At 35.5% G+C, this 26,977-nt stretch overlaps 1 protein-coding gene across 1 annotated transcript in view; it reads right to left on the bottom strand.

Moving 5' to 3' along the window:
- LOC125647088 (uncharacterized) overlaps window positions 1-23,374 on the bottom strand; it is a 44,100-nt gene extending 20,726 nt beyond the window's left edge. Inside the window, exons 1-20 of the mRNA XM_056141841.1 lie at window positions 23,098-23,374; window positions 22,806-22,928; window positions 19,772-19,945; window positions 19,569-19,650; window positions 19,372-19,466; window positions 16,185-16,370; window positions 15,850-16,095; window positions 13,331-13,444; window positions 12,831-13,046; window positions 12,454-12,575; window positions 12,154-12,307; window positions 11,930-12,000; window positions 11,692-11,845; window positions 11,349-11,518; window positions 11,137-11,245; window positions 10,774-10,969; window positions 10,620-10,683; window positions 10,275-10,495; window positions 6,666-6,816; window positions 6,297-6,525 (exon numbers count right to left, since the gene is read on the bottom strand). Of these exons, the coding sequence (XP_055997816.1) occupies window positions 6,297-6,525; window positions 6,666-6,816; window positions 10,275-10,495; window positions 10,620-10,683; window positions 10,774-10,969; window positions 11,137-11,245; window positions 11,349-11,518; window positions 11,692-11,845; window positions 11,930-12,000; window positions 12,154-12,307; window positions 12,454-12,575; window positions 12,831-13,046; window positions 13,331-13,444; window positions 15,850-16,095; window positions 16,185-16,370; window positions 19,372-19,466; window positions 19,569-19,650; window positions 19,772-19,945; window positions 22,806-22,928; window positions 23,098-23,317 (3,097 nt within the window). The 5' untranslated portion in view covers window positions 23,318-23,374. The remainder of the gene's footprint in view (window positions 1-6,296; window positions 6,526-6,665; window positions 6,817-10,274; window positions 10,496-10,619; window positions 10,684-10,773; window positions 10,970-11,136; window positions 11,246-11,348; window positions 11,519-11,691; window positions 11,846-11,929; window positions 12,001-12,153; window positions 12,308-12,453; window positions 12,576-12,830; window positions 13,047-13,330; window positions 13,445-15,849; window positions 16,096-16,184; window positions 16,371-19,371; window positions 19,467-19,568; window positions 19,651-19,771; window positions 19,946-22,805; window positions 22,929-23,097) is intronic.
- Window positions 23,375-26,977: the final 3,603 nt, after the last annotated feature.

Here is a 26,977-nt window from a genome sequence, read left to right as displayed (position 1 = left end):
ACACATTGATTAGTTAACACTGTGTTAACCGAGTTAACCACTTGCTAATCATTTGATTACCCATAATGCACATGTACTTCCTATGTAAACAATAAGAATGCAGGAGTAAATAAAAGTCTTGTTTGTGGGAGATAGCTGATGAAATGTTCATGTATTGTTTTGTTTCAAAATACATGACAGTGACTGTGAGCCATGCACTTATACTTGTATAAATGCATTTATTAGTCTATTCAATTTGAATAATCATAGAGGTATTGGATATAATGATATACACTAGGCCTTTAGAAGCCTAGTTGAGAAAAACGGTGCTTACATGTATGTTGTAGAAAGCAGGCTCATTCCATAGTTTATCAAAGTGGGGGTTTATAGGGAGTCGAACAAGTTGACTTCACAATTGTCTGAAAATACTTGACAAGCCAAAACAAAATAATTTATACATCCCCCCCTAAAATGAGTTGTTCTGTACGAGCCGAACCTAAAATCCTAAGTTGCGTGATGGAGGAGGGGGTCGATTTCATCATTTATCAGTAAAATATACGGGTTCAGTTCAAGCTTACATTTCAACTACCAATCACTAGTGCTATGATATGAAAAAGCGGTGAAGGGGGGTGTCAGACTTTGCATGTAAAAATAACAGTAAACGTATGTTGTCAGAAATAAGGGGGTGAGGTGCTACATGTTTTGGACTAGGAAATAAAACATGTGGTTTTCTATATTGTTTGATTCATAATTGGACAAAATTTATGGGAGGGGTTTAACGACGATGCTAGCCTATAAAAAAAATCTAAATTTCTAAGAATATCTAACTTTATTTTTTTTAATACTCTTTAAAAGTCTTATTTTCCCCAAAACAGTTAAAGATATTCATGAAGAAAATGATAAATAAATTTACCTTATGATAGTCTGTTCATATACATATCTATAGCATTTTATATCTATGTTCTTTATATGCATTTATTTATTTTAATATTCTTTTTATTTTAAACATAACACTTGATCCACCACTCCATTTCTACTAAGGGAGATTAATCTGGAATATCAACAATGAAAAACTCTTCTTCCTAAGTTTGTGTTAACAACTATTCTGTATTAACCTGACTTGAATACTGTTCATATTAGATAGCCTTCAAAAAGAAAATACATGTATGTACGTTTCATGCATGCAAATCTTCATTTGAATCAGTTGTAAATGATACAAGGGATTTTCAAAAGGTCAAGGCCAGTGTAGACGATAGTGTTTTTAAAGTTGGTGTTTCAATGGAGATTATCATCATGAACTAAGGGCCTACATACACTTTGACATTTGGAAGCCAAAATTAGGTAAAATTATATCTTAAGCATGTGTCCTGTTACAGGATTTCATATAAGTGAATATAATACGAGTTTTATTGACCCCCCCCCCCCCCCTTATTGAAAGTTTCTGCCAAAAGTATCTATAGATGCGTGCAAGATATTGCCACTGACAGAAAAGTGTAACACCATCATCCAACTGTACTAGTTTTTTCCATTAGCTGTTCCCCTTAGGTAAATTTCATGAGATTTGACGAATATATCAATTTATGACAACATAAACAACACACCGTCATAGTTCAGCATCAATACACACCTCAGAATGTCTAAGCCTTTGAAATTTTCATGATGTTTGGTCTGAGGCGGACAGAAAAAGAAGTAGGCGGCCATTTTTAACCACTGTGTTTAGACTTAACACAGGCACTGGAGGTGGATTAAAGTTAACACAACGTTAACACAGTGTTAACGCAAACTCGCATTTTGAAAAACAGTTAATCACATGGTTAACTTTAACACAGAAGTTCAAACTCCCCATCGAGGCCTCATTACGTCACCTACGAATAGACCTCTCCTATGTGACGCAGCACAATATACAGATTTGTATATTGTGAACACCAAAGAAGTAGTTCGCAGTTAAAAGGTTGAAGATATTGATATTAATAGCATTAATATATAATTATGGATTTTATTTTAAACATAAAATGATCAAAAGGTCATTAAAAAGTAGGGAGACTCTGTTCAAATTATTGTGTAAAGTAGTGAACTTGATGTTTACGTTCTTGTTTTGAAAGTTGTTTACGTTTGACGTTATGTTTTTTCGTCATTCTACAGTGACGTCACAGTATACGCGGCCTAAGAAATCGCTATCCCATAATGCCTAAGTGGAAGAGTTTGGTTTGTGAGCAAACGAACTCTGGTGGAAGTTTGCACAGAAGTTAACACCGAGTTAACACTGTGTTAAAGTTAATCAGCTTTCGAAAAACCGGGCCATGGTGTTTATGTTGCTCAACTTATTCGATACACGACAAAATATTCTGCTATGATAAGACCTTTAGAACTTCATTCTATCATATGAATATTTCTTTACGAAGTTTCTACTAAACAAACTGTCGTCTGGGGCTGATATGATGTTGAGGAAAATATGCATAGTATTTGAAATGATTAATGATTTGAATTTAATGTTAACTAGCTGAGTATGATGTCAATTCCTTACATGATTGCTGGTATTTTATTTTCGATATTTCAGCTTCTTCATCGTCAACTTTGCATACTTATGTAACAATATTCCATTATCACCTGCATATGGTGTGTGTATATATTTCAACTGACTCGATATGCAATTCGTATTTGACCATAATGGTTGTAGAAGGAATTTTTCAGTGAATTTAAGAGTTTGGTTTGTGTTGTCTTGACAAAGGTTGAAGCAAGAAAACACCTGTTTATAAAACACTGGAAAAGTTTTAAGAATGTCATAAGTGTTAGTTCATGTTTCAGAGGTCTTAGCTAAATAGGCTTAATCAATGTCAAGATAGGCTTAATCAATGTCAAGATTTAAAGTTTTGCAGAAACTCTGCGTAACAAGAGTTTGTTCTGCGTATGATCAGTTTTTAAATCGAGGCAGGCTACTGACAAATAAGTTAATGGTGTAGGGGTTTCAACAGTCTTGTTTAAAGTCCGCATTTCGCAAATTCTATGGTCGTTATAACGATCTAGTTTGCCAATACAACCTATCATTGGGTCAAATGCTGTTTGACGTGTTTCATACCGATTGTTAGGCCCTTCTTGGCACACTGATTTCGACTACGGATGTTTACCTGATCAAGATATAGGGCTCACGGTGGGTTTGACCGGTCGACAGGGGATGTTTACTCCTCTTAGGCTCCTGATTCCACCTCTGATATACATGTATCTAAGGGTCCGTGTTTGCCTAACTATCTATTTTGTATTGCTTATGGGATTGATGAGATTGATTACTGTTCGTTATCTTCACCTTTCATTTAGAAGATTTTGAATAGATTCTGCTTCGTAGGAATATAAAAACACGTCAGCTAATAAAGGAGTCCAATTCGTGATCATGGTATTTCCAAAAGACTATTGGATGACCTAATCATCAAAGACTACAAATGTGTTAAGGAACTCGAAGACGAAACGTATTATGGTATGACGTCGTCCGTCTGTCTATCCGGACTTTGTGGGCAGGATAAAGACCGAACTCTAAGTTCCAGGATTTTACAACTTGGTACATTTGATCACTTCGATAAAAGAAATATGTATATTGTCTTTCAAGGTCAAATTTCAGGGTCATAGCATCACTTTGTAGGAAAACCTTGTACGCAAGATGCAGATCGAACCGTAACCTCCAGGCTATTACAACTTGGTAAATTTGATTTAGATGATGAGAAGACGATGCCAATGATTAAACAAGATCAGAAGTCAAAGATCAAGGTCGTAGTATCAGTTAATTTATAATGCTTGTACGCAGAATATAGACCGAAATATCGGGGAAAGGACCGTCCAACTCGGTACACATAATCGATATGTTAAGTGGAGGAAACCATTTGGTTTTCATAGGTCAAGGTCGTAGTATCTCTTAACAGTAAAACCTTGTGGACAGGATACAGACTGAACAGTAAGCTCCAGGATTTTACAACTTGGGACATTTAATCACCATGATGAGAGGAAAATGCCTATCATTTTTCAAGGCTAGAGGTCAACCGTGAAGGTCGTAGTATCACTTAGTAGGAAAATCGTGTAGACAAGATACAAACCGAAATATTGGGGCTAGGACCGTCAAACTCGGTACACATGCACATTATGCCAAGCCGAGAATGTATATTGTTTCTCATGATCAAAGGTCAAGGTCGTAGTAACAGGATACAGACCAAACCGCTGTGGCTAGGACCATCAAACTTGGTACACATATACCGTATGTTAAGTGGAAATATTACATAGGTAATATGATTTGTCTATTTTCACGATGCAAAGAAAGTATGTCACACCCTGATGATTGTTGATACTACTTGAAGCCCTGCTCTACAAGTCACGGTGTAAGAAAAGCACCCTATATTAGCTTTTCACGGACGTATTATGTACTGCTGGTGGTACTCTTGCTATATCAACCTCAGAGTAATTGTGCTTAGCATCAGAGTGGTGTTTAAGAAATGAATTTTTTAATGATATCACTAGATTTAAATATTTCCTTTTTCCAGTGTTATTGAAGAAGCATCTTTCTACTGACAATTTGACTGGATTTAATTCCTTGCTCCTAAACGCTAAGTGTCAGCTCCGGGGTCTGCCATTTCGGTGTTTGATCCCTTGTTGCTACGATTGTTTTATATTGAATTCTTCGTCAACTCATTCAATATCAGTTGACATTTGAGTTCAGTGATGGCACCGTGCAGCCTCAATGTAGATTTTCATCAGCTACTCCCGCGACGAAGATATATATCATTCTTTTCTATCCTAATTTATCTCGAATGGGGCAACAATCCGAAATCGGGAACTTTATTTATTTTTGAGTATGACAACAAACTTTAGAATTAATATAACCAGCTTTGACATTTGGAAACAATTATTGTTTTTAATTATGTTCCTGTTGATAATATAAACACGTTCATCTGTTATACATGTATTTTCAGTTTTATTGAAAACATGCGACAATGTAAATGGAAGTCTTCCTCTAGTCAAATTGTAAAGGTTGGTTCGCTGTATGTGGTTTAACGTTTCGCTCAAGAAGTTCTCAGTCATATGGAGACGTCACCATTTCCGATGCAAATTTTAAGCCTTGCTCGGCGCTTAGGGCCTTTGAGTAGGGAGGGATATTTATCATGCCACACGTACTTTGACATGGGACCTTAAACTTTGCGGACCGCTCCATTTCTATCATAATTGATAAAGATATAATGATAATAAATTTATATAGCGCCTTATGAATAGGTGAAGATAACGCATAGTGATCAATCTCATGACTCCTAATACAAAATAAAGTGTTGGGCAAACACGGGTCCCTGGATATACATGTACCATAGGTGTTTACCAGGATGAGGAGGAATGTAATAATAAACAACTGAATTACAGTATGACTGAAGATCTTTAATCTGTAAAATTATCAAAATAAAACATTTAAATTAAGATCGGTAGCTAAAGGTTTTATTTGATGAGTGTTTCGTAATTATTACAGTCACAGTTTATACATATTAAATCTAAAAAGTTAATTTATAAAAATGCATTTTGAGGCAATTTGAAAATTAAAAAGGTGTTGACTTCTTGAAGTCATCTGGAAGGTCATTCCAGAGAGGTCCTTTAGTTCAGTTGAGTTGGTGTTGTCCATATTTATTTGTTCTGATTTTTGGCACCACAAGTCGTGACTTTGATTCAGACTCTATTGCTCGACTTGGTTTCTATTCATTTAAAAGACTTGCGATGTATGTCGGCGCCGATCCATGGAGGGCATAATATGCATAGGTCAAAATCTTGAATAGGGGTCGGTAATATGTGGGAAGGCAATGATGTTCCTGCAGAATCAGAAATATGTGTTCCTATTTTGGTGACCTCGTAACTAAATGATACTAAAGTTTCTGATATAATGAATCAGAATATCAAAATTTTAAGTGTTTATTTAGTAATGTATAATTCTTCATTTTATTGAAATATTTACTGTATTGAAGTACATTTTCATAATAACAAGATCCATAGTTTTCAAAAATGTTCCAAAATAACCCGATACTTCGATAGTCAATCAATCTAGGTTATCAATTATTCCATGATAGATCACAATATCAAAATATAGTATTCAATATTGGTTTTGTTAGCACTGTGTAGTCTGTCAAATCTCTTAAAACCTCGTCAACAAGATGGAAAACGAACTTTGGGGTTTTTTTTTCATACAGAGTTACACGTGATCATAAGGAGTTACATGTCAAAATACTGAGAAACCATTTGTTGTAAAATTTACGCCCTGTGAAATTTTTAGTGGTTTGATAAACGTTTCAGGAAAGCAATACTTCAATAATCCAAAGCAAACATAATTCTGCGATTTATCTTTGCATGCTCCACAGTAGCGCCAGTCATCCGCTTCTTCTTTCCCTCTTTGCTCTTGAATGCTTTCCTTTGTTTTAGCTTAATATGAACAGCTAGAGACACTATGACGATAATTGCAATGAGACAAGCGGCTCCGGCGCCGATCAATTCCAGAATCACAACTGAGTCTACCTTAGACATGTTTGAAAGATTCATCTGTGTATAAAACAAAGCAAAAATTCAGATTTGATTGTTGCAAATTTTATTTAATTTTCCGATACACTTCGTAGGAGATGGTCTACTGTCTAACGAACACAGGTACGTAGAGGAAAATGTTAAGTCTTGGTGGTGATTACCTTCTCATTCACGGTGGGCTTGCTTAGAAAATCAAAGTCCTCCACTGTTGTATTAAAGATATTACCTCCTGACATGTCGATGGATTCCATCTTCATGTTTCCCTGTCCATCTATCACTGTCAATCGTGATAGGTACGAGCAGCAGTTTCCACTGAAAATAAACAGTACAAATAATATAGATACAATGAAAATATCAGTATATATTCTGACTACGGATTTCTCCATTTACCAGATCAAGATATAGGGCTCACGGCAGTTATGACCGGTCGACAGGGGATGCTTACTCCTCCTAGGCACCTGATCCCACCTCTGCTATATCCAGGGAATCCAGTTTTCCCAACTCTTTATTTCATATTCCTATAGGAGTTGTGAGATTCATCACTGTTCGAAAATTTTCAACTTTTCACAGAAAAGACGTCTTCAGGTAACTCATTACTATGGCTTCTCTTATATATTTGACATTTACTTTTATGCTCCTGAGATTGAAAATAAGATATTGTGTTTTGTTTATTGCTGTCACCAACCTCCAATCGTGTGATGATTTTTGAAAACCCAAACTACATGAATCTTAATGAACCAATAACACCAATGTCCTCGTTTACATAGATTTCAAATTTGCCGCAATTGAACTTGAGTACGTCAGATAGCAGTCAGCATTTCGCAAATTCTATGGTCGTTATAACGATCTACTTCGTCAATACAACCTCGCATTGGGTCAAATGCTGTCTGACGTGTTTCATACCGATTGTTAAGCCGTTCTTGGCACACTTATTTTGACAGCGGATAACTCCGTTTACCTGATCAAGATATAGGGCTCACGGCGGGTGTGACCGGTCAACAGGGGATGCTTACTCCTCCTAGGCACCTGATCCCACCTCTGGTGTGTCCAGGGGTCCGTATTTGCCCAACTATCTATTTTGTATTGCTTACTGGAGTTATGAGATTGATCACTGTTCGTTATCTTCACCTTGCATAGCACAGTTTGGTTTGAACAGGGTATTACTATTATTATATACTTACATGAAAATTTTCAGTTGGATTCTGGTAAATAAAACCGTCGAACAAAAACGAAAGAGATTTCATTTAAGGGGGCCGGATACAGTTATTTCTGTCTTAGAGATTTTTATTAAATTTGTATCATTAATGAGTTGTACCTTCTACATTTTATTAAGAAAATATATAATGATTTTGCCCGTACAGTATTGTGTAGGGGTCGTCTCAAAATATCAGCACCTTTACTATGGGACCTTATGGGATTTTCTCCGAAAATAAAGAACTTTTCATATTTTTCAAATTTTTGCCCTAGGGTTTTCAATCTTTTCAATGTATGTGAAAGTCTTACACATATTTGACAATATAATGAAATAAAATCAACATGTCCCCGTTTAGAAAGACCATGGGACCATCTCAAAGTTTCCTCCCTGTGACATTTTTGGCTCTCATAAAACACTATTAGGCAAAAGTTTGAAGACGAAACCCCATAATTTTGTTTGTAACTTCCTCAATTCATAGGGACTTACCAAATCTATCAAAATAATCTATTGAGTGTGTATCATGATAGAAAATGAAATCTGAAGATTGATTAGGGAACGTTTCAAAGTTTTTATTGAGAATCTACTTATTATATATAGTTGTAACTTTTGCATACATCAACTATTATATATTAATGATGTTTAAACACCTTTAATTTTGTAATGACTGATAAAAATAAGAATATCATGGTGTACATGTATACGGTTCAAAGGGACTATCTCAACGTTTAATTTCCTTTTCAGCCAACTTTTTTTCTTATTCATCAATATTAGGCCAAATTTGTTGGATGAAAGCGCGTATCATTTTGTTTGCAATTTACTCATTCCATAGGAACTTACTTATGCTCTTTTAAAATCTATTTTGTATGAATCATGATGGAAAATCAATTTGGGGGAATTGCTTAGGGAATATCTCATTTTCTTCTGATAGTCTGAAATAGTTACACCCGTTACATGTAATAATGATTTTGTGTGCGTGATTTAGATGTTTCTTTGAATCTGGGATACTTGATAATTGTAGTACATTACTAACTTCCATATGATCGGGAAAATAAATTAAATAGCCATATGCATGTTTGATATAGAATAAAGAAATATCAGGAAATAGTTATAAATCTCAGAAAAGTTAAAAGAATCACAAGATTATATTCTCAAAACTTTACAAATATATTTTTCGATCTCATGCGCAAATAACTACAACGCTACTTTATAAATGATACTATCAAAAGTTTAACCATTAGACCTACCAATGGCTCCATGCATAATTCAACTATGGAAAAATATACATAGCTAAGCCAGAGAACATAATTAAAATCATCAGGTCGTTAAGTTTACTATTCGGGGGAGGGGAGCACTGCCATTATGTACCTATACTCGAAATCTCTATGAAGTGTATTGTTTTACCCAACTACATTTACACTATAGATGTGATCTGAAATATATAAATTACAGAATTTGTAATTGGAAAACGTGTACACTATACCCATAGTCTGATTTTATAGGAATGGGATATTTATTAGAGGATCTACCAACAAAATATAGGCCTACGGTGCACAATAAAACTGTTAAAACACTCCCTCCTCTTTCTCATCAGAACAGCAATCCTCATCATTTTAAAAACGTAGGTATACAATATTTAGAAATACGGATTGTATTATAATAAAAGTTGCAATGACCTTTTGATAGAAATAAATTATTTTAGTGAGAATGAGATGCTTTGAATACACAAAAAGTGTGTCACAATGCATGTTGAGTATGACATACGCAATGTGAGGTTAAAGTGTGACGTCAGCAGTAATACAATAGTGTAGAAAATGATTTGTTAGACGCGACAGATCTTTGTTGGGTTTTTTTATGAGAAACAAGTGTTCTACAATAGATTTGCGTCAAATTTTATTAACTATTAATTTACTATCTTCGATATCGCTATTATTTTTCCATTTTGGATTTTTTTTCCTTGTAAACTAGAACAGAGCATACACTTAGGAAATTTATTTTGAACAATAGGCCTATATGCAATCTAAAATAACTGACATTGTGTGTAAACCATGTGTCATGTATATCACTTCTTATTTTTGTTTTTGGCTGATGTATTTATATATTTGTGTGCATTTCCATGCTGCCCCACGAGGGCCCTTAGCGTTTGGAAAGACGATATGAACTTGTAGGGGAAAATATACATGCGTATGATAACACATATTAAAATAAGTGATCTAGCTGACTTTATCTTTGGACATAGGTCGACGTCGAACTTTTTTTCTATAAATAATTTTTTTTGTAATATCCCCATGTGTTCAAACCACCGAGAAATATTGTCTGACGTCTATTCTGGTCTTCTCAAGCTGTAAAACCACTTTTTAAACAATTTTTTCTTATTATCTTTAGAATTTACTATATTTGAACATGAATTAACAGTCCTTTAGTTTTTTTATTTAAAAAACATCGTATTTGTTAAAATATCAAGAGTTCACTTTTTACGACTTCATGAAAGTGAAACGATGCGCAACAACTGCTCAGAACGCGAAAATTCGAATTGTACTAGGCCTCGTTAAATGTGTTTAATACTCCATTTCGTTACCTTAATGTTGACACACAAGTTGGAGAAGTTGTTGCTGTCTTTAGGTATTTAAACTGAACATCGCTTGGTGTAACAAAGAGTTTACTCAGGTTGGACTTGGATTCTACTCTCATGACGACAGTCCAGGTTTGTTTGGTACAGTTGTTGTAGTTCATCATCTCTTTTAGACAGTTTACCGTTCTATTGACTGGGACAATATTTGGAGGAGGTAATTCACTCACCTTAGAAAGATAATGACATTATCAATTTATTAATTGAAGTCTAATTTGTGCAATTTGCTTAAAGTTTACTTTACCAAATTTTCAATTTCCAGGTTAAGTATTGAAAATAGAAAAGTAGTGATACCGTGAGCGTTCTCCTGATGGATTGTAACGTCTCTCCACTAATGCTTAGTTTCACGGACAGGGTTCTGTAAAGAACAAAAAAATTATAATAATAAAGATACCCATTAAAATTATCATAAATAGTTTTGTCATAATTTCGAAAGTTGATGTCGTACACAATTGACGGAGTCGGGGCTACCAGTTCTATATTCATTTCTTGGCTTTCATGAGCTTCAACGGATACTGTGTGAGTAGGCCTGATGACGAATCCTGTTGGGGAGGAAGTGGCAGTCACGTGATAGGACTGAGTTGTACTCCCCGTGTTTGTTACGTTGACTTTAATTATTGTTGACTCTCTCAGTACCAGTTTCTCTACGATGTAAAAAGAGATGTGAAGCGCGTAAATTAAAATCACAATATAGATACCGATAAAATAGAAACTTTGAATCTGAAAGTTGCAATATAAAATACTGAAAGGTGTTTTCCAAATATCTTTCTCATTATCTAGAATGATTATAATTGAACTCTTTAAAGTCTACCTGGTTTAGAAGAAAACTGAATCTTCCCAGTTACAGGCGTCACAATGTCTGACTTCTCTCGCGTGAAAATTTCAGATTTTACGCTCCCATTAATGCTTACGTAAAACTCCTGTATAAAAATAATCTTTATTCTTAGTTTATTTATTTGTTTTACAATATAGACTTCATTTTAAATGATCACATATTTTTAGAGAAAATAATTGTATACAAACTTCTGAATCGACATTATAATAAGCGTAGATGTCTCGGTTGGTGGCCCTCGATGTATCAGTAACCGGAAGTACACATAGTATGGTTCCTGTCGGTTTTCTGAGGATGATGTCCGTTATATATGCTGTTGGAGTCATGTCACTGACGCTAACGCTGATGATCACTTTTGAGCCTATATTTTGAAAATTTTACAACATTAATTGTGCCCAAATTGGTACTTTAAAAAGAATTAAAAATCAAAACACATGTGTAAGGTGCATATGTACTTTCAGGAAAAAAAAACGGGAGAACCGATGACGCGTGACCGTTAGTGTTCTCGATTTGAGCCATTAGTTAAAGAGGTACCTGTGATAGGACTGGTTCCACTGATTGGATACTTTAATCCCCCTGAGTTTTCCATGAACTTATAAGTAAAATCAATGTCCCCACTGCCGCCTACTTTCACTTTCCATGTCGTCCTCCCTCCATTATGAAGTGTCCAATTTCCCGGAGGTGGATTCTGATATTAGATAAATTCGTTATTTACTTATAGAAGAAACTTCTCTTTTCTCTAAACTGACTGTAATAAAACATTTCTATTTACGTGGATGGAAATCATGGTAGTACTTCCGATGATATCTATAGAAGATGTACCAGTAAAACTTTGAGATGTACCTACAAAACAGTTCAGCTGCAAATGACATATCTTTCTTTTATTTCAGTAGATATAATTTTCAATACAAATGTAAATGATAAATATCCCACTACAGGTTTTTGTTTTCGCACTTTCTTGCAATTAAAAAAAACATTTAAAATTCACATTTTTACCATCAGGTCGGTTTAACACCAACTCTGAAGCAGACGTCAGATGCTCTATTTTTACTGTCATTAAGGAGAGACCGGAATCTGCTGCTATAGTATGTATAGATCCAGGGGATGTCTCAAAAGATGATACCTCCAACGCTGACACTCCCATATTATTCTTTTGTTATAAAGAAAAATTATTTTCATATTTGAAAATAAAGTTTAGGCTTATATTGTACCTGTTTTTCAAAACGATACTACAATCCAGATATCATACTTGACCCTGATTTCTGAATTAAGGCCAATATCACAGCACTATGTTACCTTTACAAATGATCCAAGAATGCTCCCTAGAGAAGACGAAGATGTGTGTATGATTTGCCCTCCTGTTGCAGATGCTATTTTGTCGAATAAATCAAACCCACCAGATCCCCGACGTCTCCTTCCTAATATACATTGTAATTTTGAAATTAGCATGCTGAATCATTTTAATTGGTTGATGGATAACAATTTTCGTGAATTATTGTAACTCCCCCCCCCCCCCCCCCAAAAAAACCGAGACATATATTTATATGTGATATTGATAAGTTAAATATAATTCATAGCTATATTTGTGTTAACGATAATCATAAAAGGAAGCGAAACATTGAATATAATTTTTGTTATGAGGTTACCGTGACAAAAATCAACTAATCACAAACCCGTGCTCCCTGCCATATCGTTCGGAATACATTGGACATTTTGGGGAACAGTAAAGGCAGATCGACGCTTTCGTCCACATTGTCCTCGCAGAAAGTACACAAATTTCATATGTTTGCTGTTAATTAAATTGATGACCTCGTCCAGTCTTTCTGGATCTTTGGCATCAGCATCGGTGAAGAAAAACACACAGGAGTTTGGGTTCGCCATCTTTGCAGCTAAAGTGATAATGACGGGGAATGTTCATACATTACTACCGTTAATTGTTGATATAAAACCATTGAAAAGTGCCCTCTAGGACTTTACATAAAAGCATTACATTATGAATCGTGGCATTCAGAATATTGCAGGCTTGTAATATTGAAATGGGAAGTATTCCTTATCCAAGAGCACAAAACATTTCAGTATTACATGCATTACAATAGGTAAAACTTTAATAATTAGATGGAAAGTGTTAATTATGTCTGGTAGATAACAATCCTTAAATGAGATGTAAAACTACCGTTTACAATGCCTGCCATCGCCATTTCCGGACAGTCTCCACCCCCATGTGCCGTCATCCCATGAAGCCATTGCTTCATCTCGGATCCATCCTTTGTCTTCCGAATCGTGGTATCTTGAAATAAGATGGCATGAATATACATGTAAACAAAGTGATCATGATAGTATATCAAATTATAAAACCGCCCCTATTTTCCCTTTTTGATGTTTCTTTCATAACGCATGCAATTAAATTTCTTTGCAATTAAAAATGAAAATATCTTGAGGAAAGACGAAGATAACGAACTGTGATCAATATCATAACTCCTATAAACAATGCAAAATAAAGACTTGGGAAAACATGGACTCCAGAATATCCCAGAGGTGGGATCAGGTGGCTAGGAGGAGTAAGCACCCCCCCCACCCCCCCCCCCCCACCCCCATCGACCGGCCACACCCGCCGTGAGCCCTGTATCTTGATCAGGTAAACGGAGTTATCCGTAGCCAAAATCAGTGTGCCAAGACCGGCTTAATAATCGGTATGAAACACGTTAGACAGCATTTGACCCAATGGTAGGTTGTATTGACAAACTAGATTGTCATAACGACAATATAATTTGCGAAATGCTGACTTTAAGCGAGACTGTTGAAACCCCTGCACCATCAACTTGTTTGTCAATAGCCTGCCTAGATTTAAAAACTGATCATACACAGAGCAAGCTGAAATCATCCCGTTTGTCATAAAGTTGAGTTGTTACATGTAGTTGGCCGTTAATATCTACATGTACTTTCTATAAAATATCCAAGTATGAAGCAGAAGTGGACGACTCAGTGTTGTCTTTTATTTCGAGTTCATAGGGATATATCGATATATGAATCAAAATCATCATTAATACAATGTACGTCGTCGATATATCGAAATGTTGAAGTGAAGGCCATAGCAAGACTTTTTTTATTCTGACGTAGAAGTTTTTGAATAAAGTCTGCTTCATAGGAACATAAAAACAGGTCAGTAAATAACGAACCGCAATTCGTATCCATGGGAATTCCAACAGACTGTTGAAATACCTGATCACCAAAGACTACGAAGATATTGTCAATGAGGAACTCCAGCATAAGTTTTATTTTAACTTCAGAGTACTTGTTCGTTGAATCAGAGTGGCGTTTAACAAAGTAATTTTTTGGATGACTGATCAATAGATATGAATATTTCCATTTTTGTTAAAGAAGCAACTGTCTGTGATGACACCAAGGTCTAGTCTTTGATTCATTGCGAGGAATGATCGTGTAAAGTGTTGAAAATTCCTGTGTTTTGATGTTGATCAGAGAAAGGTTTTGCGATTTAAAATTTACTAAAAGTTCTCTATAGTTTTTTCCACTTCTGGCATATGTAAATAAATCATTTGATTGAATAATTTAATTAACTTTCATAAGACTTTCTTATGTGTCTTATGGTGTGACCGTTGAGACAAGCGAAGACCCTTAGCATCTTACAAGATTTTAGACATTTATCGGTAAATGTATCTTATTATATCACTGTATATACATGCACCATGTCCATGGAAATTCACTTAGATAAATCGAAATGATCACAGGCGCACAGGAGACAAAATGCTTTTTGCACTTATTGCATGCAATCATCACAGCGGATTATACCAATTTTTATTATTGTACAGCGGATACCAAGATCCTGATTGGTAAACATTTGTAGTATTATTTTTATTATTATCATTATTTGTTATTGTGAAGTCATGGAGATTTTTATAGGTTTTTTTTTTTTTTTTTTTTTTACATGAAATAAAGGAATGCAAATACTGACTTAGAGACTATCAGTGACTTAATTCTGGTTAATAAAAGGAATCACTTTGCCACAAAATTCCTCCCATCAATCAATACCATTCTATTTCTCTTACCAAATTATTATTCATGGTTATACTTAGTGGGGGACTCACGGATACTAAAAATTAAAATAATCGAAAATATACAGGATTGTGTAATAATTCAAGAAAGATGGTAGTATGAATAACCCGAAAAAAGACACAGGTTAAAATGTAACGATAATCAGAACAAATGTTTTATTTTTAAGAGAACATTGTCTACGAGTTCCACCCAATTGTAACGTAAATGTTCTATAATGTAGACGCCACCCATGCGCTTCGTTTTATAAGCACTGATTAAATCTTTCATCTGAGTAATTTTGATTAGATTATGCCATCATAACTGTATTCAGTACCACCTGTTTCAAACTGGGGTAAGTTATCCCAGATCAATTCAAACAAGAATAATCAAACCCACCAAAATTTTGCCCGCATCACTTTCATACAAGTGGTTTAAGTTAGGCCAATATACTTAACTTGAAATGAGTTGATTTAATCCACTGTGAGTGTAAACACGAAATATCCCATAAAACAGCAAATTAAGGAAAACGTAATGATAAAACAAAAGCTTCATGTTTTTTTTGATGAAATCGGATTAATGATTGCGAGAGAAAGAGATAGAGAGAAGAAACAGTCTTCTTGGTGAACTGTTTTTCAGCTATACCTGGATCGTTAAACGTCGACAGTATGTAGTTAGATGGCCCATTTGGGCCAAGAAGGGAAGCTTGGTTGACAATATCTACACTGACTTTAGTTGCGCTTCCTATTTCTTCACTCATGGACCCTGTATCATCAATGACAAACACCACAGACAGGCCCGGAGCCAAACAGTTGTAGCACGGATTCTTGTAGGCCATCCCAAACACTTCTTTGAATTTGCTAAGCCCCAAAATTGAAAGTAGTCCAGTACCTAAGTGATAAGAGTTTATTAAAGAAAAAGGATCCGTCTAATTCATAATGTCACGTGGACTCTTTTAGGAATCAATTAAGATTTCTTACCATTTCCGACCAGGAATTCGTAAGTGGCTTGTATGGCTGCCTGGCCCGCCTGTTGATGAAGGTTAAAATGGGGAGATAACTCTGGACTAGACGTTTCCTTGTTAATACCACCTGTCGCTGGTACGTCCTTGCTACTATCGTATGGCCCTCCGTGACTGCATTTCCCCATGCCAAACGGAAAATTACCTAAAATATATACATGCAACTACAGTACCCGCAATGTTATTCTTGACATTCCTATCGTGTTCTATCGTGCGTGTATCCTATCGTATTGTGCATGTATCCTATCGTATCGTGCGTGTATCCTATCCTATCGTGTATCAGGTTTTCCGTTTTCTATCGTGTTTTGCGTTTATCAGGTCTATCGTGTATCGTATTATGCGTGTATCAGGTTTTCCGTTTATCGTGAGAATCGTTTATCGTGTAGCTTCGGAAACTATCGGGATCGTATATTAAATCTAATGAAAAAGTAAGATACTTTCCGAAAGCTTTATTCGTTTTGTTAAAGAAGCTATTTTTAGGAATCGAGGAAAGACAGTATATTTGAAGGAGAACATAAAGCTGTTGATTTTAAAGCAGAAAAAGAGCTATATGTCTGTCCAGAGAGGTTGAAAATTTATCGCAATGTCATTCTGTCTGGAAAGTAGGCAGTGGTTTGCCGAGCAAACCGAGGACAATAAAACTGAAAGCTCCTTCATCTGGAGTTCATAAACAGTTCCTTGTCTAGAAACAATTATTTGTAATTAACACTAACAGAGAAATAGAAATTTCCGATCTGAAAGGAAAAATCAGTAAATTACATTGTTTATTACATATATTTTAATAATGGTTCTTTTTCTTCCGATTTTGTTCACCTGTATTCAACTTAATATATATCAACTACTGAACATGTGCGCGTTCTCATCTATCTGATTTTGTGTATCACCCGTGTTTTGACAGTAAACATTCTCAGGGGCATTGTATTTCACACATTTAGAAGATTAAGTTTTAAAAGAGTGCAAGGGTATATTGCATCTCCCAAAGTTCTGCTCAATTGGGCACGATTCAGCTGTCATCGTTGTTTGGTTTTTTTAATTGTACATGTACATGTACACATATACCAATAGTCGTACGTGTAGATACTGGAAATGTATGCCGGTTTTGATGATTATTTGAATTTTTTTTACATGCTAAACACAAATATTTAATTTAAAGCGTTTCTAAATTGCGACTTTAAATCAAGTCGGGTTTCGTATATGTTTTTAATAGTTTATTTATTTTTTGTTAACAAAATATCAATTCATATGAATATGTTCCAATTACTTATGACTATCAATTATCACTCATAGTGTAGAAATATCTAACATCTGAGCATATGGTGTAGTGCAGTGGATTGAATTTAAAGCGGTCATTATGAAAATAATTGTAGTTGTTGAAAGAGCGGTGAACTCAAAGCTTGATGCAAAATAACCCCCCTCCTCGCTACACACAAAAGATTACTTAGTTTTATTTGATATCCAAGATAATAGACAACAGAATAAGAGAGCTATTGAAGCATGATATCACTACATTATATTCCATTTTGTTAATTCCCTGTTTAATTGCTAAACACTCGGTATCAAGTGTGAATACCACGGGTCCTCGGAGATGACCTTAAAAACAGACGCCCCGTGTCACGGTAGGTGTGGCACGCTAAAAACCCTCACTGCTCAATGGCCGTAATTGCCGAGCATAAGCCTAAATTTAAAAGCTCTTCACCGGTCATGGTGACGTTAAGCAAGATAAAAATCAATCACTCCATTTATGATTCATATATTAAACATTCAAGGTGACAATATACGTTTTAGAATCATTGGCTGAGAAAATTCATATAGATATCAAATAATGAATTCAATACCGTATATAGTTTAGCTTCCGGATTTTAGCTTTAATGACGTTAAAGAAAACATAAATAGAATTTAAAAAAAATAAAAAAATAAACGTACAACCGTGGATAATTACATTATATGCTTTAGGTATATATTAAGTATTGAAATTCTTCAATATTATTATCAACATAATGAAATTATTTTGTACGTATCAAACTTTCGTTCTGTCTAAATTGTTTCTAAATTTACAACATTTCTATCAGGTTTTCCGTTTATCGTGAAGATCGTTTATCGTGTTTTGCGTTTATCAGGTCTATCGTGAAGATCGTTTATCAGGTTTTGCGTTTATCAGGTTTACCGTGTATCCTATCGTATCGTGCGTGTATCCTATCGTATCGTGCGTGTATCGTGTTCTATCGTTTATCATGTCAAGAATAACGTTGCGGGTACTGTATCGTGTTGACATTTACAGAGATAAGTGTATAAATAATGTTCACTTAAATCAAATAAGAAATGTTCCTTATAACGATATATTGTATTTAGGAATTTTTTCTATACAAAGTAACAAATACACCGGTAATTTCATATCTATGCAAGATTGATTCATTGATTATATATTGTTTAAATAACGCCCCTCTCGAGAATTTTTCACTCATATGGAGACGTCACCATTGCCGGTGAAGGGCTGTAAATATTAGGACTATGCTTGGCGCTTATGGCCTTTGAGCAGGGAGGGTTCTTTAACGTGCCAAACCTACTGTGACACGGGACCTCGGTTTTGGGGTCTCATCCAAAGGATCGTCCCATTTAGTCGCCTCTTACAACTTAGGAGTACTGAGGACCTATTCTAATCCGGATTCCCACGGGATTCTTTAAAATAATATCAGTAAAAATGATGGATGCTCCCCGATATGCATCTAACCAATGAACTACTTCATCTGACGAGTGACTCGCACAATGATTAATAACTGTTGAAATGAAGGTTTATTTTTCAAATATAGTGTAAATATATGTTGAGTGACATTGACTTTTGTCTGAAAGTCTTTTTCCTATTACTTATTTGTGTGATAAATGATCAATACCTGTTCAAAAACTGTTGAAATAAGACACTTTTTCCTTTTATAAGGTATATGTTCTGAGTGACCTTGACTTTTCGAAAATGACCTAGAAAGACCTTGGTCCAAAGGTCCTTGTCTCCAGGAACATTTGTGATCAAGTATATCAATTTTTGATGAATGGTTTATGAGTTGTGAGCTCGGACGGACGGACGGACGGACATGACAGCGAACATTTTCGGGGAGCATAAAAATAGCAAAAACACTTCATAACGTGTACTGTACCTATCGGTTTATTGATGTGCTGGTAGCTGGTGTAGCCGCTAGTGAGAAGTTGACCATCTGATCGCATATTATCAACGCAAGAAAATGCCTCAACTCTGAAAGCAGACAAAATAGCTTGAGATTTAGGTCTCAAATTCCCGTAATACAATAATGTCATTCATTATGTGCGAAAATTTCAATAAAAATCAGACACTCACGCCTCTTTGGAGTAATTGCAATTGACACACGTGACCGTGTTTGGATCAGACACGTTCAATGGAAGTGACGTTCCTGAGACACCTGAAAAATGAACATACATGTTTGCTTATCAGTAAAGAATTGAGACAAATGATGACTCGTGTCAAATAGGTTCTTTTTTCTAAATTTCATTCAAGAAGAAACTGATAATTTATTGACTTACCCAGTTCTTGACAGACTCGATTACCAAACATTTCAACCCAGTTAGTGTTGCTGTAGAACTCTTGCAGTGTAAAGAAATATTCACCAATTAAATCTCTCACAGCGTCCCAATGTGGATCGGTTGCCAGTGATTGTTTTATTATATTTTCTCTCAAAGTTTGGAGGAGCAGATTTCCTTAATAAGAAAATTGGGAACAACTAATTTACACGTTTCTTTTACGACACCTTCGACAGTTGACTAGATTTTCTCCAACTCTAATTGTTATTTTATTGCCTTCACAGAGGGCAACATCGGGCACATTACCAGTATGGTGTCATAAGCCGGAACGAAAGGAAGCATAACAACCGGAAATGATATAACATATAGTCGTAGAGCGATGCTCCTCATTTCTGTTAGCATTATTTTGTGTGTGTGTGTGTGTGTGTGTGTGTGTGTGTGTTACAACGTTTATTTCCATATGATTACATGTATATACACTATTATGTGCGTGCCGGACCCACTGTATAATTGTTTAAGTGGTTACAGAGAATGGTTCTTAATTTTTTACTCATGAAAGGTGAAGATAACGAACAGTGATCAATCTCATAACTCCTATAGGCAAACACGGACCCCTGGATATACCAGAGGTAAGATCAGGTGCCTAGGAGGAGTATGCAGCCTGTAGCGGTCGGCCGGGTTCGATCACAGGTGGCCAGTTAGCTCAGTTGGTAGAGCACCTGACTAGAGATTCAGGGGGCCCGGGTTCGAATCCCGGTCTGGTCCGTTGCATATTCTCCCTTCCCGTTACAGATTTGGTGCCGTTGACCACCCCTGGACTTGGAGGTGAAAGTCCTCCCAGGGGCTAATAAGAACTTGGGTTGATGTCTTCAGGGTGTGAAGACATTTAAGGAGGGAGGAATGTAGCGGTCGGCCGGGTTCGATCACAGGTGGCCAGTTAGCTCAGTTGGTAGAGCACCTGACTAGAGATTCAGGGGGCCCGGGTTCGAATCCCGGTCTGGTCCGTTGCATTTTCTCCCTTCCCGTTACACAGCCCATGCATGTAAATATGTAAAACTAATACGGTACCAATTTTGATGCACCAGATGCGCATTTCAACAAATAATGTCTCTTCAGTGATGCTCAACCGAAATATTTGAAATCCGAAATAACAATGAAGTTTTAGAGCTATTATAGCCAAAAACAGCGTGCCAAAAAAAAAAGGTGGAGTCAAATTCGTCTAAGGATAAGAGCTGTGCATGAGGGAGATAATCCTTAATTTTGAAATTAATTTCTAAATTTTATAACAGCAATTAAATATACATCCGTATTTTCAAGCTAGTAACGAAGTACTTAGCTACTGGGCTGTAGAGACCCTCGGGGACTAACAGTCCACCAGCAGAGGCCTCGACCCAGGGGTCATAATGTAAAACTTATACGGTACCAATTTTGATATACCAGATGCGCATTTCGACAAATAATGTCTCTTCAGTGATGCTCAACTGCAATATTTGAAATCCGAAATAACAATGAAGTTTTAGAGCTATTATAGCCAAAAACAGCGATAGATATATGATGATAATAGATGAACATATATTATCATGAAGACAAACATATCTAGATCATTTATCTAATATCACAATATTACATAATCATCTAATTGTACAGGTATATATAATGCAAGGTGAAAATAACGAACAGTGATCAATCTCATAACTCCTACAAGCAATACAAAATAGATAGTTGGGCAAACACGGACCCCTGGACACACCAGAGGTGGGATCAGGTGCCTAGGAGGCGTAAGCATCCCCTGTTGACCGGTCACACCCGCCGTGAGCCCCATGTCGTATTTAGAGGGAAAGAATTAAAGATCATCAATAATAAAGGACCAGTTGGTATTGAAATCTATAATTTATTTAGTTTCATATGCAATTTGCTTTAAAGCTCTTAACACACTATTTACTTCATTATCAGACTTTACATCTCATTCTATATATATAATGTGTCATGAGCATTAACATACTATCAAGTGTTTTGGCTGATTCACTTTTGTTTAAATCTCCAAATATGAAGATAATTGCATCATTTCTATTAGCATTATTTAATGTAAATGGCATCGGTCATGGAAGATGACACAGCGTGAGGTTTGAAGTGACTAAGGGATTGTGCTGTAACAATGTATAATGAGATATCGACAAGGAGAAAGTTAAATAAAGTTTTCTAAATAACTGTGGACCGACTTAATTTATAACACATCTACTAGTAGTAATGACACATTGCTCAATATTTGGCATTATTTTCCTAACAAATTTCAACGAATATAGGTATAGATAAATGTGTAACGTTTTGAATATTCAGACGAAGGTAAAATGTAATGACCCAATGACATCGTTAATGTTGTAAATAATTTGAATAGTACATGTACCAACAATTTTCTGTCTTTGTACTTGAAAACTACCCATTGTTTTGTATCATTTCAGACTGATTGATTGATTGATTGTATCTTGTTTAACATCCCTCTCGAGAATTTTTCACTCATATGGAGACGTTACTAAGACCGGTGAAGGGCTTCAAATTTACACCTACGCTCGGCGCTTACGGTCATTGAGCAGTGAGAGTTCCTTAGCGAGCAACACCTACTGTGACACGGGGCATTTTTTAAGGTCATCTCCGAGGACTCGTGACATTTACACCTGATGCCGAGCGTTTGGCGATGGAACTGCCACTACCTGTTTTAACGACTTAGGTCTCTCGCGGCAGGGATTCGAATCCCGGTCTTCTGAATGCGTATCTTTTCAGCGATCACATATACCAACAGTGAACTTGACCGTTGAGACTCTTACAAATTATATAATAAGTGTTATTATCAAACAATCACAGCGAAATAATTCATTCATCTTCTTTGAAAACTGTCTTGTTGATTGTGTTTGCTGGAATTGTAGGGGGGGGGGGGGGGGTCAAAGACAGGTATTTCTAAACTTTTATACAATTGGACCTAAGTACTCCCCACCACATTTAAGATAAATTGTTGAAAAATAGAATACAGATATTGTCTTACCCGCAACAATCTGTTCGCAGTTCATCGTCCTGGATGCGTCATCCCTGTAAATTCTCTGGGCCTCGTTGTTGCTGTTCACGATATCAATCACCGTTTTAGCAAAGTGAATCAGTCCGTCCCGGTCTGAGAGGTGAAAAAAATGACAAGTTATCTGACACATAACAGTAAATAATTCTCAAGTAAGTAATATTACGACTAATGATATTTTGCAATTAAAAAGTCGACCTTTTCCCTTTTTGATGTTATTGTAACCTCATCTAAGTAATCGATGCATAAAAAACAAAAAAATTACCGAAGTAAGTATCGATGGTGCTGTCGGGATCAGAAGTGTTGTATTTTCCCGGATCTATGACGTTAGCTATAACGTCAGCAGTAGCATAGTAGATGGCGGCCTGAGTGATGCTGGCATGGGTGTAATCTGCTCGCCCGTCAGTGCTTTCCTTGGAGGGTAAAAATGCCCATGTCATGGGGACACAGCCAATTAACAAAGCAATAAGAATTATCATTCTCATTATAGCGCTGTCCTTTGGATTTAATGCATTTCATTCTATCACGTTCCTTTTCAGAATGATTTCTTAAGAAGGAAGATAATCTTATATACCCTCTGCCTGTACACCTTGGGATACCTGTGTTTCGTGTGATCTCCGTTATAACTTGTCAGATTTAAGATTTCCTGCAATGTTTGCTGTTTAGATCCGCTAACGTAGATAAGTTTCTATGAATTGGCCAGTTCCAAAAATTGTCTCGTTTGTACGAATGTTTTACGGTTTGGGGAGTTATGCATACGGTAGAGGTTACAGGAATTCGCCTACATTATTGGGTTCCGTCGTCTCCATTGTGTGTGCAAAGATCACCCGTGTACTTTTTACAATTACTTCACATACTTGTAATGCATTTATTTATTTACAGTTGAATTTGTAATTCATAGTAAATCCTAAGAATTCCTTTTTCACAATGCTGATTTTCAAGCAGGATGAATTTACCACGACTATGACAACCTTTGATTGGCCAGATATATGTATTGCACAACTAGAGCTGAATAAATTCAGTGCAAAACTACGCTTGTGTGATTTAATCACGGAGGGTGTGATCGGTCAACAGGAGATGCTAACTCCTTCTAGGCATCTGATCCCAGCTCTGGTGTGCCCAAGAGTCCATGTTTCCCTATTCTTAATTTTGTATTCTTTATAGGAGTTATGAGACTGTTCGTTATCGTCACCTTTTCATATTTGAAAAGTGATATACTACATTGTAATAAAAAATAGAAAGATGCTAAAACTTAATGTTCATTCGGAAAAAGGCTCATTATATTATGACAACCAGCCATGTTCAGCGAACTTGAATTAATGGTGGAAGGTTGTAGCGAGATTCAGTGTAGGCTTTAGTAAAAATATCGCAGCCAAGCCTAATCTCGCTAAGATTAACCCTGATCTCATTTTTTTATTTTCCCATAATGCATCTATATGTACAAACCACCTCAACATGATTAATTCCTTCAACAATGTTTGAACTTCTACACTTATGGTATTTAAAATAATTTTAATGATCTGTAAAATTCCAAATGAATTTTAGCCAAATGAGTTCTAGACACTCCAATATAGTATATATATTGATTGATAATTGATATTGGTGGATAATCAGCAATAGCTAATTCATTAACATATACATATACTTAATTACTTATTAAGGCGCGCATTACGGTATGTATTACTTGATAACCGGAAATCCCGCCTTCATTTTAATACGTACGATATTTTTATTTTTGCATATATGAATGAAAAAAGACAGGTTCGATACGCAATAAAGGACTGAATGGGGATGCTTACTCCTTCTAGGAACCTGATCCCACCTCTGATGTGTCCGCAGATCCTTGTTTGCCCTACTCTTAATTTGTATTATGTGGGGGATTTATGAGTCACTGTTCGTTATTTTCATCCCCCCCCCCCCCCCCCAGAAAATACATAGAATCGATACGGGTATAATAAAACAACTAAATTTCTATTATTGAAGAAGTAATCAATATGAAATTCCAATTGATTAATTGCATTGATTTGATACTTTAACTCTATAATGAATATGAACGTGAATATTATTTGGTTGTACTGCTTTTTTAAACATGTATGTAGATCATACCGTGTGTAACCGTACTGATCCTAGTACTTATTCAGTGTACTAGTAGTACTTAGATAATCACTTAGTAACATACCGAGTGTAGTACTTATTCAATATACTAGTAGTACTTAAATAATCACTTAACATACGAAATGTTGTATTATTTCAATATACTACTAGTACTTACACAATCGCTAAGTAATATACTGAGTGAAGTACTAACTCAATATACTAGTAGTACTTAAATAATCAGTTAGTAACATACCGACTGTTGTACTATTCCTTGTACTAGAAATACTTACATAATTACTAAGTAACATATCAAGTGTTGTACTAATTTAATATACTAGTAGTACTTACATAATCACTTAGTAACTTATCGAGTGTAGTACTATTCATTACTAGTAATACTTACATAATCACTAAGTAACATATGAAGTGTTGCACTAATTTAATATACTAGTAGTACTTCCACAGTCGCTAAGTAATATACCGAGTGAAGTACTATTTCAATATACTACAACATTTGTTCGCTGTATGGAACGGAACATAGTATGTTGATGTGTCGCTGTAACTGTGTTTCAAATTGTGATATACGTTTTTACAAATATCTACTGAAATAAATTTTTCTTGCAGTGCAATTTAAAGTAGCGTTAAATATCCTTAAAATTGTAAGCTACTGCGAATGTTCCAGGTGTGTTACCTCTACTGCACAGAGAGGAATGCACGGTGCAAGGTCGACTAGAATAAATACGACAAGTTTGAAAATATTGATCTATTTAAAAATATTGATCTCTTGCAGATTACTGCGAAAAATCCTGTTCAAATTATTTGCAATAAATTTACCTGAGATATCTTTCACATCAAGTACATTCGGAGAACTGTGTGATATGATTAAATTGAAGTAGATTTCTTAACAACAGCGGAACTAAGATCTCCCAACAGAAAGTGATGCCTAGGTGCATTTGTAATGTCTTTGAAATGGTTTATGTAAAGCAGTTTGAATTATTACCATATCCAATTGAATCTTTTTTGTCGGGGGAATTTGATTGTTTTTCAAATATGCTCGCGTTTTCCATGTTGATGTATATTTTTCTGGTATATTTCAGAATTAACACGGCTGAAGATGTTTTTCTTCCATATTACAATCGCATAAAATAATGCTGAAGTAAAAGAAAACTTTTCCGCAATTATTGATATAGGTAGATTAATGAACTTCAATAAAGTAAAGATATGAGGTGTTACATGTATATCGTTTTCTATAAACAATGCAAATCATGGTAACAAAGTAAATTGTATAATGTATTTTAATTTCTACTGACAATTGGGGAGTTTATAAAAATAACTTTGATATGCTTGTGACATAAAAGTGTCAACCATCATCATTTTGTCATCAATTTCTCAACAGTACATATTACATTTCAGTGGCTTGTCCGAACCATAGATGAAATAAGAATTATTTATATTCATATGAAGCAGAATTTATTCAAAAACTTACGCGAGAAGAAGAAATCTCTTCAATTTGACATTTAGATATATCGACGACGTTTTGTCTATTAACAATGATAACTTTCATTCATATGTCGATTCTATATATCCCTGTGAAATAAAAGACACCACATGGTTGTCCACTTCTGCTTTATACTTAGATATTTTATTGAAAATAGACATTAACGGCAAAGTGACAACTCAACTGTATGACAAACGGGATGATCTCAGCTTCTCCATCGTCAACTTCCCATATTTATGTAGCAATATTCCATTATCACCTGCATATGGTGTTTATATATCTCAACTGATTCGATACACAAGAGAGCTTGTTCTGCGTATAGTCAGTTTTTAAATCGAGACAAGCTACTGACAAACAAGTTGATGGTACATGGGTTTCAACAATCTCGATTGAAGTCAGCATTTCGCAAATTCTATGGTCGTTATAACGATTTAGTTCATCAATACAACCTATCATTAAGTCAAATGTTATCTGACATGTTTCATGCCGATTGTTAGGCCGTTCTTGGCACACTGATTTTGACTACGGATAACTCCGTTTACCTGATCAA

Source organism: Ostrea edulis, chromosome 6 (genome assembly GCF_947568905.1).
Source record: "Ostrea edulis chromosome 6, xbOstEdul1.1, whole genome shotgun sequence".
NCBI lineage: Eukaryota > Metazoa > Mollusca > Bivalvia > Ostreida > Ostreidae > Ostrea > Ostrea edulis.
This window is presented reverse-complemented; position numbering and strand designations above follow the sequence as displayed.